The 12,495-nt window shown below is 47.9% G+C and overlaps 1 protein-coding gene across 2 annotated transcripts in view; it reads left to right on the top strand.

Moving 5' to 3' along the window:
• Nucleotides 1-12,495, top strand: part of NEDD9 (neural precursor cell expressed, developmentally down-regulated 9) — a 195,063-nt gene that overhangs the window by 138,464 nt on the left and 44,104 nt on the right. The window contains exon 1 of one of the 2 annotated variants that reach the window (XM_033863827.2): nucleotides 11,883-12,073. The exons of the other annotated variant lie outside the window; for it this stretch is intronic. Coding sequence (XP_033719718.1) covers nucleotides 12,062-12,073 — 12 coding nt within the window. The 5' untranslated portion in view covers nucleotides 11,883-12,061. Of the gene's footprint in view, nucleotides 1-11,882; nucleotides 12,074-12,495 lie in introns of those variants that run through there. 2 annotated transcript variants of the gene reach the window in all.

Below are 12,495 nucleotides of genomic sequence, written 5' to 3'. Positions count from 1 at the left end.
AAAAAAAAAGGTTCTGAAGTACCTAGGGGCAAGACAGGAATAAAGATGCAGACGTAGAGAATGCACTTGAGGACATGTGGAGGGGGAAGGGTAAGCTGTGCCAAAGTGAGAGAGTGGCATTGACATATATATACTACCAAACATAAAATAGCTAGCTAGTGGGAAGCAGCCACATAGCACAGGGAGATCAGCTCTGTGCTCTGCGACCACCTAGAGGGGTGGGATAGGGAGGGTGGGAGGGAGACGCAAGAGGGAGGGGATATGGGGATGTATGTATACATACAGCTGATTCACCTTGTTATACAGCAGCAACTAACGCAACAATGTAAAGCAGTTATACTCCAATAAAGATGTTAAAAAAAAAATAGTCGCTTCAAAAAAAAAATTCTTAAAGAAGATCTCAGCGTCACTGTCTCTGGGTCACATGCCAATTTCTTGGACCAATCACTATGGACAATGTGGGGATACATTCTATGACAGACCAGGCCTGTCTGGTGGTTGGGGATCTCCATTCATGGATGAATGGAAAGTAGGGTATTTATGCCATAAATATTGACATGGCTGATTGGATGTGGGAAGAGGAGGGAAAAAGAAACAAAAGATCAATTTGAACTTTTGATTCTAGGCACCTGGGACAATGGTGGCATCATAAATAGAAATAGAATAGTTAGACGTAGTCACAGTTTCAATGGGAAGTTCATGTGCCAATTAGCCACGTTTCTCCAAAGAAACAGAAGCAACAGGCCAGTAGGATGTGTGTGTGAGCGCACGTGTGTGTGTGTATGCCCAGAGAGAGACTGATTTAAGGAATTGGCTCACATAATTGTGGAGGCTGATGAGTCCAAAATCTGCAGGGCATGCTGTCATGCTCTGGGTCTACAGCTGTGTAGACCCAGAGCAGAGGTGGTGGTGCAGCTCAGTCTAAAGGCCCATCTGGAGCAGAATTCCTTCTCCCTAGAGCGGCGTTAGTCGTTTTTTCCTCTTAAGACCTTCCGCTGATGAGATAGACCCACCCACATGATGGAGGCTTATCTGCTTTATTCAGAGTCTACAGATTTAGATGTTATTCTCATCTAAAAAATATCTGCACAGCAAGTCGAGACTAGTATTTGACCAAATAACCGGGTACTGTGGCCTAGCCAGGCTGACACATAAAATGAACCGTCACAATATGTGCATATGAGGAGGTGATGAGAAGCCTCTGGAATATTTGGGTGCAGGAGGAAATGAGGGTTTGGAACGCAGAGCACGGGTCGGGGGGATGTGATTGTCATCAACACAGAAACGAGAGTAGAAGTCATTGGAGAGGATAAGATAGATAAAGGAGAAAATGCAGAAGAAAAAGGGCTAAGGATGCAACCCTAGGGAAAGCCAGCCTGAAAAGAAGACTAAAATGCAGTGGTCCTCGGCAGGACCCTCCCACGAATACCAAGATCTGAGGAGGCTTCATCCTCGGGCTCTGCATCTGTGGATTCAACCAGCACTGGACAGGAAATGCTACACCATCTGCGGCTGGCTGAATCGTGGGTTTGGAACCCGCGAATACGGAGGGCAAGGGTGCCAAAGTGCACCTATCGGTGAGAGAGGCAAGAGTAAGAAGAGCCCACCGCTGTGGAAGCCGAAGGAGGAGGACGTTTCAGGACAGGTCGGGTCGGGGTGGGGGGTGAGAATGTCGCGAGCAAGGGGATGCAAAGGACCGAGGAAAGCCCCCAGCTTGGGCAAAGGAAGACGAGGATCCAAGCCGTGCTCCTCAAAATGCCATCTGCAGACCCGCCCCAGGCTGCACACCGCCCAGGCCCACAGAGGGAGTGAAACTGAGCGTGGGCACTTTGCAATCTGATGGCATTTAGGGGCCATTTTATACCAGTTGAATTCAACAATAATAACAACAAACAAGGCTTGTATTCCCTAAGTCTTTTTCATTGCATTTTCCTAGTAATGTATTTTTTAAGTGGTGCGTGATGGCTTGGGAATGGAAAACGCTGGTCCTTTACAGTGGAGAGCTTGGGCTGCACTGCCCGGGATGGAGGTGGCTGGCGAGGATGGCAGAGGCAGAGGAGGGGGCGGCCAGGACTGGGCGGCTGGCTGGCAGATGGTGGCAAGGAAAAGAGAGAGCGGAGCGCTTGGTGTGGTGCTGGGGGAAGGAGAGTTGTCAGAGGGGAGTCCTGAGGAACTGGAGAGTGTGGTAGTGGTCCAGGCTCGTCCACCCACGATTACAAAGCATAAAAGTCTAGAGTTCTTTCGTGACTCATTTGGCAGCAGAACCTGACTGGCTTGGCCCAAGGTGGTGCACAGTGTTCATTTACCCACCGTGGTAGGAATATGCACACATCTGCTGAAATCTGAATGAGTCTGCGTGCGGGATGCTGGCCCAGGTCCCACTGGGAGTTTTGTAGCATGCTGTATAGACACGAAATCTGTTTCTAAAAGCTGAAATATTCTGAATTCCACAACTCGTCTGGCCTCCAGGTTTTTGAACAAAGAACCGTGGATCTGTATTTAGGACGAGGAAGGCCGAAACGTTCTTTTAGAGAGCAGAATGCCAAGGATCAGGGCTGGGAATGGGAGAAGGGAGAGGTGGAGAGCTAAGTCCGGGGGTGGGTTTGAGAGGGGACGATAAAAAGCACAGAGCTGTGGGGTAAGGAGGGAAGATTTTTTTTCCCCTGGTGAGCTGACTGCACAGGGGTTGGCTTTAGAAGACAGCGAGTCTGAGATGGGAAAATCTAAAGGTGAGAAGCACGTAGCCTCCACCTTCTAGGGACAGGAGGGCCGTGGCCTTGCTGCTTCTCCCAACCCTCGACCCTTCCTCTGACCAGAAGCTCCACAGGCTGGTTAGAGCATGAGTCATGAGAACCGCAGGCGTCAAAGTTCAAGAAAACCCTCGCAAACCTCCCCGCCCTTGTCTACATCCTCTGGTCTGAATCACAGGGTGCCAGGACTTAAGCAAATTAAGGGAACTCGTACATAACATCTGTAAACCTCAGTGCTGTGAGTGAGTGAGCCTTTAAGTCCTGTGCTTGCCCGTTAGCCGAGCTCCTCTCCTTACAGAGAAGAGAGCTCCTCTGTATTTCCCAGCTCCAGTGGGCAGGAAGGAATGCGCCGTCCACAGGCGCTCGGCAAGTCAAGGGTGGACGCTGGTGTCTCCACAGCCGCCCAGTCTCCGGCCCACGCTGGAAAGGCATTCCTCCGGCAGACGAAATAAAAGAGTGCTGAGAGCTGAAGTGCTTTGTTTGCTTTCTAAAATGAATCAAACTCTTCAAAAGCTTGGATTCAGCAGCGCCGGGTGTGCTGCGTTCCCACATCACATTCCTACCGTCTTGCCCTCCCCACTCCGACCCCAGGCCCTGCATTACTCAGATTCCTTCGACTCCCTCATCAGCGCCAGCTGGCGGCCGCCTGGGCTGCTCAGAAGGGCCGGATGCCCTGGGACAGGGCCTGCTGGACATTCACTGGCCTCAGCTGATGAGGGCGGTGGGGACAGAAAGCAGGGGCCCTTGAAGGACTGGGTCAGCGGGCTCTCGTTGGGCCCCAGGCGGGAAAATGCGTCTCCAAACCCTAAAGAAATGGTTTACCCTGTGCCTCCAGTTAAGTGGCTATTGGGGGTTTGAAACACCGCCCCCCCTTTTCTTCCACACCCACCTCCACCCTGGAGTCACGCTGGATGCCAGATGGGGAGGGTGACTTTTAGCGGCCCATGTGTCTGGAGCATGGTAAAGCTCAGGAGCGGATTGGAAACAGAACATCCAGCCCCATCCGGGAATTTAGGGCACGCAGTCCATAAATCTCTCCGCTCATTCCACCTAGGTGGTAGCAAAGAGTGGAGAGTGGGAAGGGGATGGCAAAGCTCTAGCATAAAGCACCGTGATCTCACGTCCTACCATCTAGAGGGTGATGCTACGTACGCGACGAGGGCTCAGGAAGACTTTTCAGATTTAAGAATACACAAGGGAAGAACAAAAAGTTACCAAGAAGGAAACCATAGCGCCTTTGTCACTGCTTATTTAATACCTATTATGTAGCAATCTCACTGTGCCGGGCCCTGCCTTCAGAAAAGTAGAGGCCGTCTTCCATCCAGTCACGCCACTCCTGTTTATTTGGTCTTGGCAAATCACCTTGACCTTTGTAAAAACCCACAGTCCAAGTTTCTACCCGCAGAAGAGATTTCCATGACAGTTTCATATAACAAATTGTTTATTTGGACAAACTAAAGCGTGCAATAATAGAATACCTCAGGGCTGGAGAAAACAGGATGGAGCGTTTGCCAGCAGCCTGCACAACTTTACTGCTAAAAACTCCTTCTCTTCTACTGAACTTCATTCCTTTGTCCAGCTGGATACATATGAATAGTAGCAGTCTAAGCCTTTGCACATTTACGATGATGAATAAACCTAAATCTTTATTACGTGTTTCTAACTTTTCTTATTATTTCACCCCTAAGTTAACTTTCCCAAATCCTTCATATAAAGAAAACACTAAATGGCGCCTCACAAATGCTTGTCATGTTTCACTAGAATTGAGTGGGTTTACTCGACATATAATTTAATCTGTTACGTTTTTTAAGTCCTTTGTGGGGGGGAAAGGTAGTAATTAAGTATTCTAAAGTTATAATATCAGTAGTATGTAGGTGTGTATATATATCATCAGAAACTTTACAGCTGCACGAGTTTTTCAAAAATCAAGTCAAGGTATTGCCAACAATCGCCCCATTTACAGGAGTCTTTGTAGCATGTTAGTGACACGGTATTACGTGTATTCTTGCAGGGTGTACCAAGGACTCAGAGGGCCCTGAGACACCCAACGTTAGCACTTCACCCTTGATAAAATTAAAAGCCACCTCGTAGAGTCTGGGATGGATGGCAGAGGGCAGTGGGAAGGGGGAAGAGGGTGGTGGACTTTTAAAAGGATGGTGACAGTGACACACTTATAAACTTGACTGAGTGAAAAAGGGCAGTCAGACCTTGTAAAGGCTTCATAGTGTGGGAATCCACATGTCATGCGTGAAGGTGAAGAGAGACCTGGAGGAACCACTGCTAATCTCTTTAGAGCCCCACCTCACCCCAGGTGGCTCGTCATTGAGCGAAAACAAGAAATAAGTCAGGGAGGAACCAAGGCAGAAGTAATTCGACGATCGTGAGTCAACAGCCTTTATAGTAAACACCACCCTCCATCTGCAGAAACTTACGTTAAAACAGTGCTTTGAACACCTTTCAGAAAACGGATATTCTTCCTAGGACACTGCTGTGAAAAGGGGGGAAGATGGGTGGGCTCTGGGTGGCCTTCATGAGGTCTCTTGTGCCAAAATAGGAGTGGAGGGAAAGTGAATGAAATCTCCACCCCACACACGTAAAGAAGCCTGGAGACTGTTCCGAGCGTCTCTCCAATAACAGACTTTCGTTCATTCCAAGAGCTTGACCCGCTCAACAGATACACGAGGGCAGTTGCCTAGAGTGAGAGGTGTTCTTCCCCTGCCTGCTGAAAAGTGGCTTATTTTTTTCATATTGACATCGATGAAGGCTGGGCGCGTGGACAAGGCCTAGGGCTTTGAGAAGACATAGATGCGATGCAGTTACCTACACAGGTGCAGAAGGGGATACGACAGAAGGAAAGACAGGATCCTCTTCTACACGTTGCTTAAAATCTCACTCTGGGGGAGGCACCCTCACGGGTGAAACAATACAAGGCAATAACTAAGCACTAAATGATATACCACACACAAAACGCTGTATACAGGATCCTATGAGGATCTTTTCTCACGTGTAGATTCCAAGGCCTACAGAATCCAACTGAAAGGGGAGAAGCCGAAGCATCCACAACTGGTTTTTAAAGGAGCTCAGATTTGGGAAGCCCTGACCTAAGCCATAGGTGATGAAAGACACAGGGGGTGCGGGGGTGGGCAATGGGGTAACCAACAATGGAGAGATTTTCTAGAAAAGGATCCATGCAGGAGATGGGGTGCAAACTAGGGGGAAAACGGGATTTAGGTAAGCAGATGATGAAAGGAAGGCAGTCTAGGCAAGAGGGACCACACACACACACACACACACACACACACACATACACACACAGGCTTGAAAGTTTGAGTAAGATGTGTGTGTGTGTGTGTGTGTGTGTGTGCACGCGCGCGTACTATTAGCCTTAGTCACAACTCCAGAGCAATACATGTTCCTCAGGTAGGCTTAGTCCCACTAGGGTAGAGATGCTAATTTATCAAACTGACAAATGGGGGCTCAGATAATGAAGGCACCCAGAGGAAGCCTGGCAGCCACGTAGCACACAGACCCGGGAGCCAGAAAGCCTGGGTTCACATGCCAGACCTGCCACTCCCTGGCCTGGATCTTTGTGCAAGTTGTGGAAACCTCTCTGAGTCTCAGTTTGGTACGTGTAAAACTAGAACGCTACGACCCACCTCATTAGGGTTGTTAGATGAATATTGAGAGAAATGATGTTTGTGACGGACCAGCACAGGGCCTGGTCCCTGAATGAGCCAGTGGACTGAAGGAGAAAACTCTCAATGGCTCATCTTTGTTTGGGGACGTTTCTGGAGACCTGTAGAATTGAAAAGTTGCTGCCTCGGATTATTTTTTTGAAATAACTTTGTTATAATGAAGATTTTTTTTTGAAATTGGTATCAAACTAAAAATGCTAAAACATGGCTCTAGAGTGGGTATTTCTATGTTGTTTCTCTGTGGCTGTGGCAGAATCTATACTTATCTGAACTCAGGGATGGATACATCTTGCACTCCTCTAGAGCATGCGTCAGCAAACTTGCTCCAGGGAGGGCCAGATAATACATTTTTTCGCCTTTTCAGTTTTTAACCGCCTCTGTCGCAGCTGCTCAAGTCTGCTGTTGCAGCTCACAGGCAACGTGGAGATGAACGTGTGCGCCTGTTCCAATAAAACTTTATTTAGAGACATCTCATGAAATATTATCCTGCTTTAGATTTTGCTCCAACCACTTAAAAATGTAAAAGCTATTCTTAGCTCGTAGGTCATATAAAAACAGGCGGCCCACAAGCCGTAGTTATCTGACTGACCTGTGTGCAAGAGCCAGGACTGGCAACAGGCCTGACCTGGTTGTGAAGAGGTGCATCCTAGCTCAGGGGTAATAAATGTAAACGGCACTCCCGCCCTCAACCACGAGTTTCCCCACTGCCTTCCTAAGCAACAGGCAGAACCTCAGGATTACACAAGTCCTTTGAAGATGCACGGGTTCTCTTGCTCATTCATTCAGAAGGCATTTCAGCTTCTATAAGGTATAAGCCCGCAGGGCACACAGAGTTGAACAAGATACCAGCTCACCTGGAAGCTGGGGAAACAGACATCAACAAATCATCATGATACAATGTGTCAGAACCTTATGCTAGGGCCCTGGTCCAAGTCCAATAGGGGCAGAGCACAGGGAGGGAGGGATTCGTTCTGAAAAGGCGAGGTGGGCAGGGTTGGGGGTGTAGACAAGGAAGTACAAAAGAGCAAGTGTTGGCACTGGGCTTGATAGCAGAAGAGTGAAGGGAGGACATTCTGGGCAGAAGGACCCGTCCGTGCAAAGTCAGGACTGTACGAGCGTCTTGGATTCAGTGAGTTCGCCCCTCCACCCTGCCCCAATGTGTGGCTACAGTGTGGGATGTGGGTTGCGAGGGGAGGTGAGATGAGGCCAGAGAGTGAGGGTGGGCTCCGATTATAGTCCAGCCCAAAGTGTGTGGATCCTGTTTTTAAGGCATTGGAGTGTTCCTGGAGGTTTTTAAACATAGTAGTAACGTGATCAGCTCTGTATTCCAGAAACTAAGCAGGTAGCAATGTGGAACATAGAGCAGAACAAGGAGCCATTTCAAGCAGGTAACTAAAAGGAGTGGCTGGAATAAATCAGACAGGAGATACAGAGGACGGACCTAAAGCACTGTCTGTGGTTAGGATGCAAGCTGGTGGCCCCCGGGCAGGGCACCCCCAGAGCAGCAGCCCCGTCCTCTCTACCAGGGGCTGGACTGGATGATTCCCAAGGTTGCTTTCTGCCCTCGCAGGCTCTGACTTGCCCCTTCACTCTCAGCGAGGAACCATATGGGCTCCTCCTAAGTTGTGGACAGAAGAATCTCTTCCCTCTAGCATCCTCTCTGAGTTTTTGCTGTATCCGCACCAGTGCCCAGCGGCAGCTGGAAAATGGTTTGGATGGCATCTGTGCCATCTCCCTTGCTCCGGCCTGCACGGGCGTCTGGGGAGGCCGAGAGAGTGCTGGTGAGCACACGTTAGTGTCCGAGCCCTGGGGTCCTGACCCATTTTATGAGGCTACCCATGGGAGCATTAGGGTGGCTGCATAAACCAATCGACGGTGTTTTTATAGCACAATTTAAACAGTATCTTTTCATCCAGAAGGTCAGGTGATATAGATGGAGATATAGGTGGAGAGGGGGCTGCTTCTGTATTCACTGAGAGCATTTGTGTTTCCCCAAAGGGTTCTGAAGGAAACAGAGCAGATGACACTAATGAAGTAACAGCTATCAGCATTATGTGAGCTGCATTAAGAAAGAGTTCAATATTTTTTAACTAATAGTCTACTGTCCCTGAGTGTTTAAACAAACCAAGGGTAAAAACAGAGAAATAGATCATATCATTCCCTGCTCAAAACGTTCCCGTGACTTCCTGTCACACTCAGGAGAAAATCCAAATGGCTGTCACCTCCCTCTCTCCCTCCGTCCCCTGGGTACCCCTCTCTGGGCAACCTGGACTGCTCACTGGTCTTAAATACACCAAGCTCACTTGTATCTCGGGCCCTTCCCATGGGTCACTTCCTCTGTCTGGAACATTCTTTCCCCAGATCTTTGAGTGGATCCCTCACGTTGTTCAGATGCCTGCTTCAATATTACCTCCTCAGAGGGCCTTACATGACCACTCGCTCTAAAATGAGACTCTCCTCACCCACCTTGGTCTGTTTTCCTCTAGCAATTTTTCCTGCGTAATTTTTCTTCATGGCATCTACCACACCAAAACTGTACTATATATTTCTTTAATTTTTGTCCTCCACTCCTACTAGACTGTAAGCTTTGTGAGGGTAAGACCTTTAACTGGGCTGTTGTTGTATTCTCCCTACCTAGAACAGCCGTGGCACGTGGTTGGTTCTGAATTGATACTTGTTAAATTAGAAAGCTGCCCGGTGATAGGATGGCACAGAGATGGAGGGATTCCTCCATCATTTTCTGAATGCCCACCACACGTATAATATCGATAATAGTCTAATAGTGATAATAGTTATAATTAACATGATCATTTAAAATTAATTTATATCATATAACAATAATATTATAATGATATATGATGTTAATGTTATATGATATAGTAATAAAATAATGTATAATAAATTTAATATTAAAATAATAATTAATAATGTAATAATACTAATAAGCCATCATTTACTAAGGTCTTACCATCTGCCAAATACTATTAACTTCTCTCTACATTAGTTCATTTAGTCCTCATTATAACGCTAGCAGGTTGATATTATTGTCTATTTTACACTTCAGGACACCAAAATTAGGAAGTTAGAAATTTGTTGAGATTCTAACACACGTTTAACTGACTCCAACACCCTCATGCTTTTCTCTAGATAACTAACAATACAACGACCCAAACCACCTTGAAATAAACTTCAGGTAGGTTTTCAGGTATATTCTGTACAGGACAGAAACAGGAGAGCAGGAGAGCCACTTGGTGTGAGTTAAGCTTTTACCTAGAGAAAGAAAGAGCCCTGGCATATGCTTTGGGAAACTCTTTAAAAGCATTAAAAAGGGGTGAGATAGTGTTCACTATTCAGTGGTACTCATCAAACAAAACAGAAGGCGGATTCAGCTTTACTGCTTAGGAAGCCAAAGGAATGTTATCTAGATCTCCTGGAGGCCACAAGACTCATCTTACAGATGAGAAGGCCTTTGACTTATCCAGGCAGACACCAAAAACAATTTCCTGCCAGCTAGACTCTCACATAAGTCTGTGGGACCCTTAGGAAGATCCTTGCAGTGTAATATGTCTCATGCTTAATGTGTATTCAGAAGGACCTTGCAAAATCACTCAGGCTCATTTTCACTCTAAGGCTAAATGAGGGAAAGAGGTCGAGTGGAGGTCCCAAACCTGTATGTCAACCTCACTATGACCACCTTGGTGGTGGTGGTGGGGGGGGGGGGGGTCCTGTCCAGGGAATAAGTGCCACATTAAACAGTGATCTAAACTCTGAGCCCTGTACCCTGTATCCGGAAACCACTTTTGTAGGACAGCTGCTCTCCTGTTCTTTTTGCTTAGATCATAAAAGTAGAATTTTTTTAAATAAATTTATTTATTTATTGTTTTGTTCTGTTTTTTTATTTTTGGCTGCATTGGGTCTTCGTTGCTGTGCACAGGCTTTCTCTAGTTGTGGCGAGCGGGGGCTACTCTTCATTGCGGTGCACGGGCTTCTCATTGCAGTGGCTTCTCGTTGCGGAGCACGGGCCCTAGGTGCACGGGCTTCAGTAGTTGTGGCTCACGGGCTCTAGAGCGCAGGCTCAGTAGTTGTGGCGCACGAGCTTAGCTGCTCGGCAGCATGTGGGATCTTCCCGGACCAGGGCTCGAACCCATGTCCCCTGCATTAGCAGGTGGATTCTTAACCACTGCACCACCAGGGAAGCCCCATAAAAGTAGAATTTTAATCCATTGGGAATTGGGAAGGAAAAAAAATCAAACTGATTCTGATCCAACTCAGTCAGGAGAAAAATAAAGGCTGATTTTTCCATCCAAGTCGTGTAGTCTAGTTGGAGTCCTTCCCATTCAGGGACAGCTATTGTCTGCACTCATCGAGTCTCAATCCTGAGGTCCCATGAAAAGGAATTTTCCCCTCACTGCTCCATTCCTCAGAAGAGTTGCTGAAGATGACCGTTTCTGTTCTCTCCTGGGTGATCCTCTCTCTCTATAGAAAGCATGAAGTTGAACCAAATGCTCTGTGCTTCACTGGGAAAAGACTGAGTTTTTTTAACTAGGCTCGTCAAACAGTGGGCATGTTTTGTTCCCTGGATAATAAGTGTTGGTGGGTTAATGGGTCATCTTCAAGAGAGAGGTCAGAAGGAAAAACTGCAGTGTTCAAAGCTGGAACTAGAAATGCCAGCCATCAAAGAACACAGTACTTGGTGAACAGTGATGATGTATAGGGCGTGCACTGGCCAGCCCCATCTAAGAGGTCACAGCTAACCTTTATCCTCAGCAAAACCAGAGAAGGTCTACTGAATGTGGCTGACACTCAACTCTGTGAGGCCCTCGTGAGAAGCCGGCCGGGGAATCCCTGGTGCCTGAGCTACCAAGTTCCTTTTCACTGAGGGAGAATTGTATTCTGGCTCCTTGCAGACTGACATTGCAAGTACTTTGAACATTGAAAAGAACAAAAAAAGCAAACAGCCGCAAGAAAGGGGAGGGGAGGGAGGAGAGAAAGAGAGAGAGAGATATCAGCAGGGGTAGTTAGTAAAAAGGGGCCCGGAGACAGAAAACCTTTTGTTCCCCGAGTTTGTTTCATGTAGAGATTGTGAGGTGAACGGCTTTGAAATGAAATGGGTTTATGAAGGAGTTGCTAGGTCACAGGAAGCGCGACTGTCAGCCCGCTTTCTGCATTCCATTTCTTTAAAATTTGGGTTAAGCTTAAAAAGAATTTATCTCCTTTTCCAGGGGTTTTGGGGATGGGGGTGGAATAAGGTTCGGGAAGGTTCCTGACTTTATTTTCCACCCTTTCTGACAATGTAAAAAGAAATGATCACATTACAAGTTCTTTGTCAGTTTTCAGGAGTTAAGGGTGGGCGGAGCGTCCGCATTACCTTGGCCCACTAGCCAATGGCGGGGCGGTATGCAAATTAGCTCCGTGCTCGGCCTGCCTCAATCAAAACAGTGAGCTCAGAGGCTTGGCGGGCGTAGCGGTGCCGGAGCTCCGCGCTGCGCTGACAACTGGCTGCAGCTGGGCCGTTCTCACTTTCATTTAGCCCAGCGCTCGATGGAGGGGCGGACACGCCAGTGCTTAATGCAGTCTAACTAGTGTAGGAAAACGCCTCAATTCACCGCTGCCGAGATGAAGTATAAGGTAAGAGAGTGCCTTTTACAGAAGGTCTCCGTGTGTGTGTGTGTGTGTGTGTGTGTCCGTCTGTCCTCTGCAGGACACGTCCTCTGCAGGGACCCCTACTGTGCCCGATTGTGTTCTGTTTTGAGATGGGTCTCAGTCACTGGGGTTGGCATACAAGCAGGCAGGCAGAGCTCCAGCCTCTAAGACCCACGCCGGGAGCTCACAGCACACCCGGTCCACCTCCCCTGAAAGTCTGGCGGAGCTGCAGTGGCCACTGCAGATCAGAGGGTGTCTAACTCCACGCGGAGCGCCCCTTAGCTCAGCACTCCGCGCCCGGGCCTGGCCGCCACTGTCCCGGGAGACGTAGTAAGAAAGGAATCAGAACTGCTGAGCCTCTCAGCCTGGCTCTTAAAGCAGTTTTCAGCCTTTGCTTTAAAGCGTTT

The sequence above is a fragment of the Tursiops truncatus genome, chromosome 10, assembly GCF_011762595.2.
Source record: "Tursiops truncatus isolate mTurTru1 chromosome 10, mTurTru1.mat.Y, whole genome shotgun sequence".
Lineage (NCBI taxonomy): Eukaryota > Metazoa > Chordata > Mammalia > Artiodactyla > Delphinidae > Tursiops > Tursiops truncatus.
This window is presented reverse-complemented; position numbering and strand designations above follow the sequence as displayed.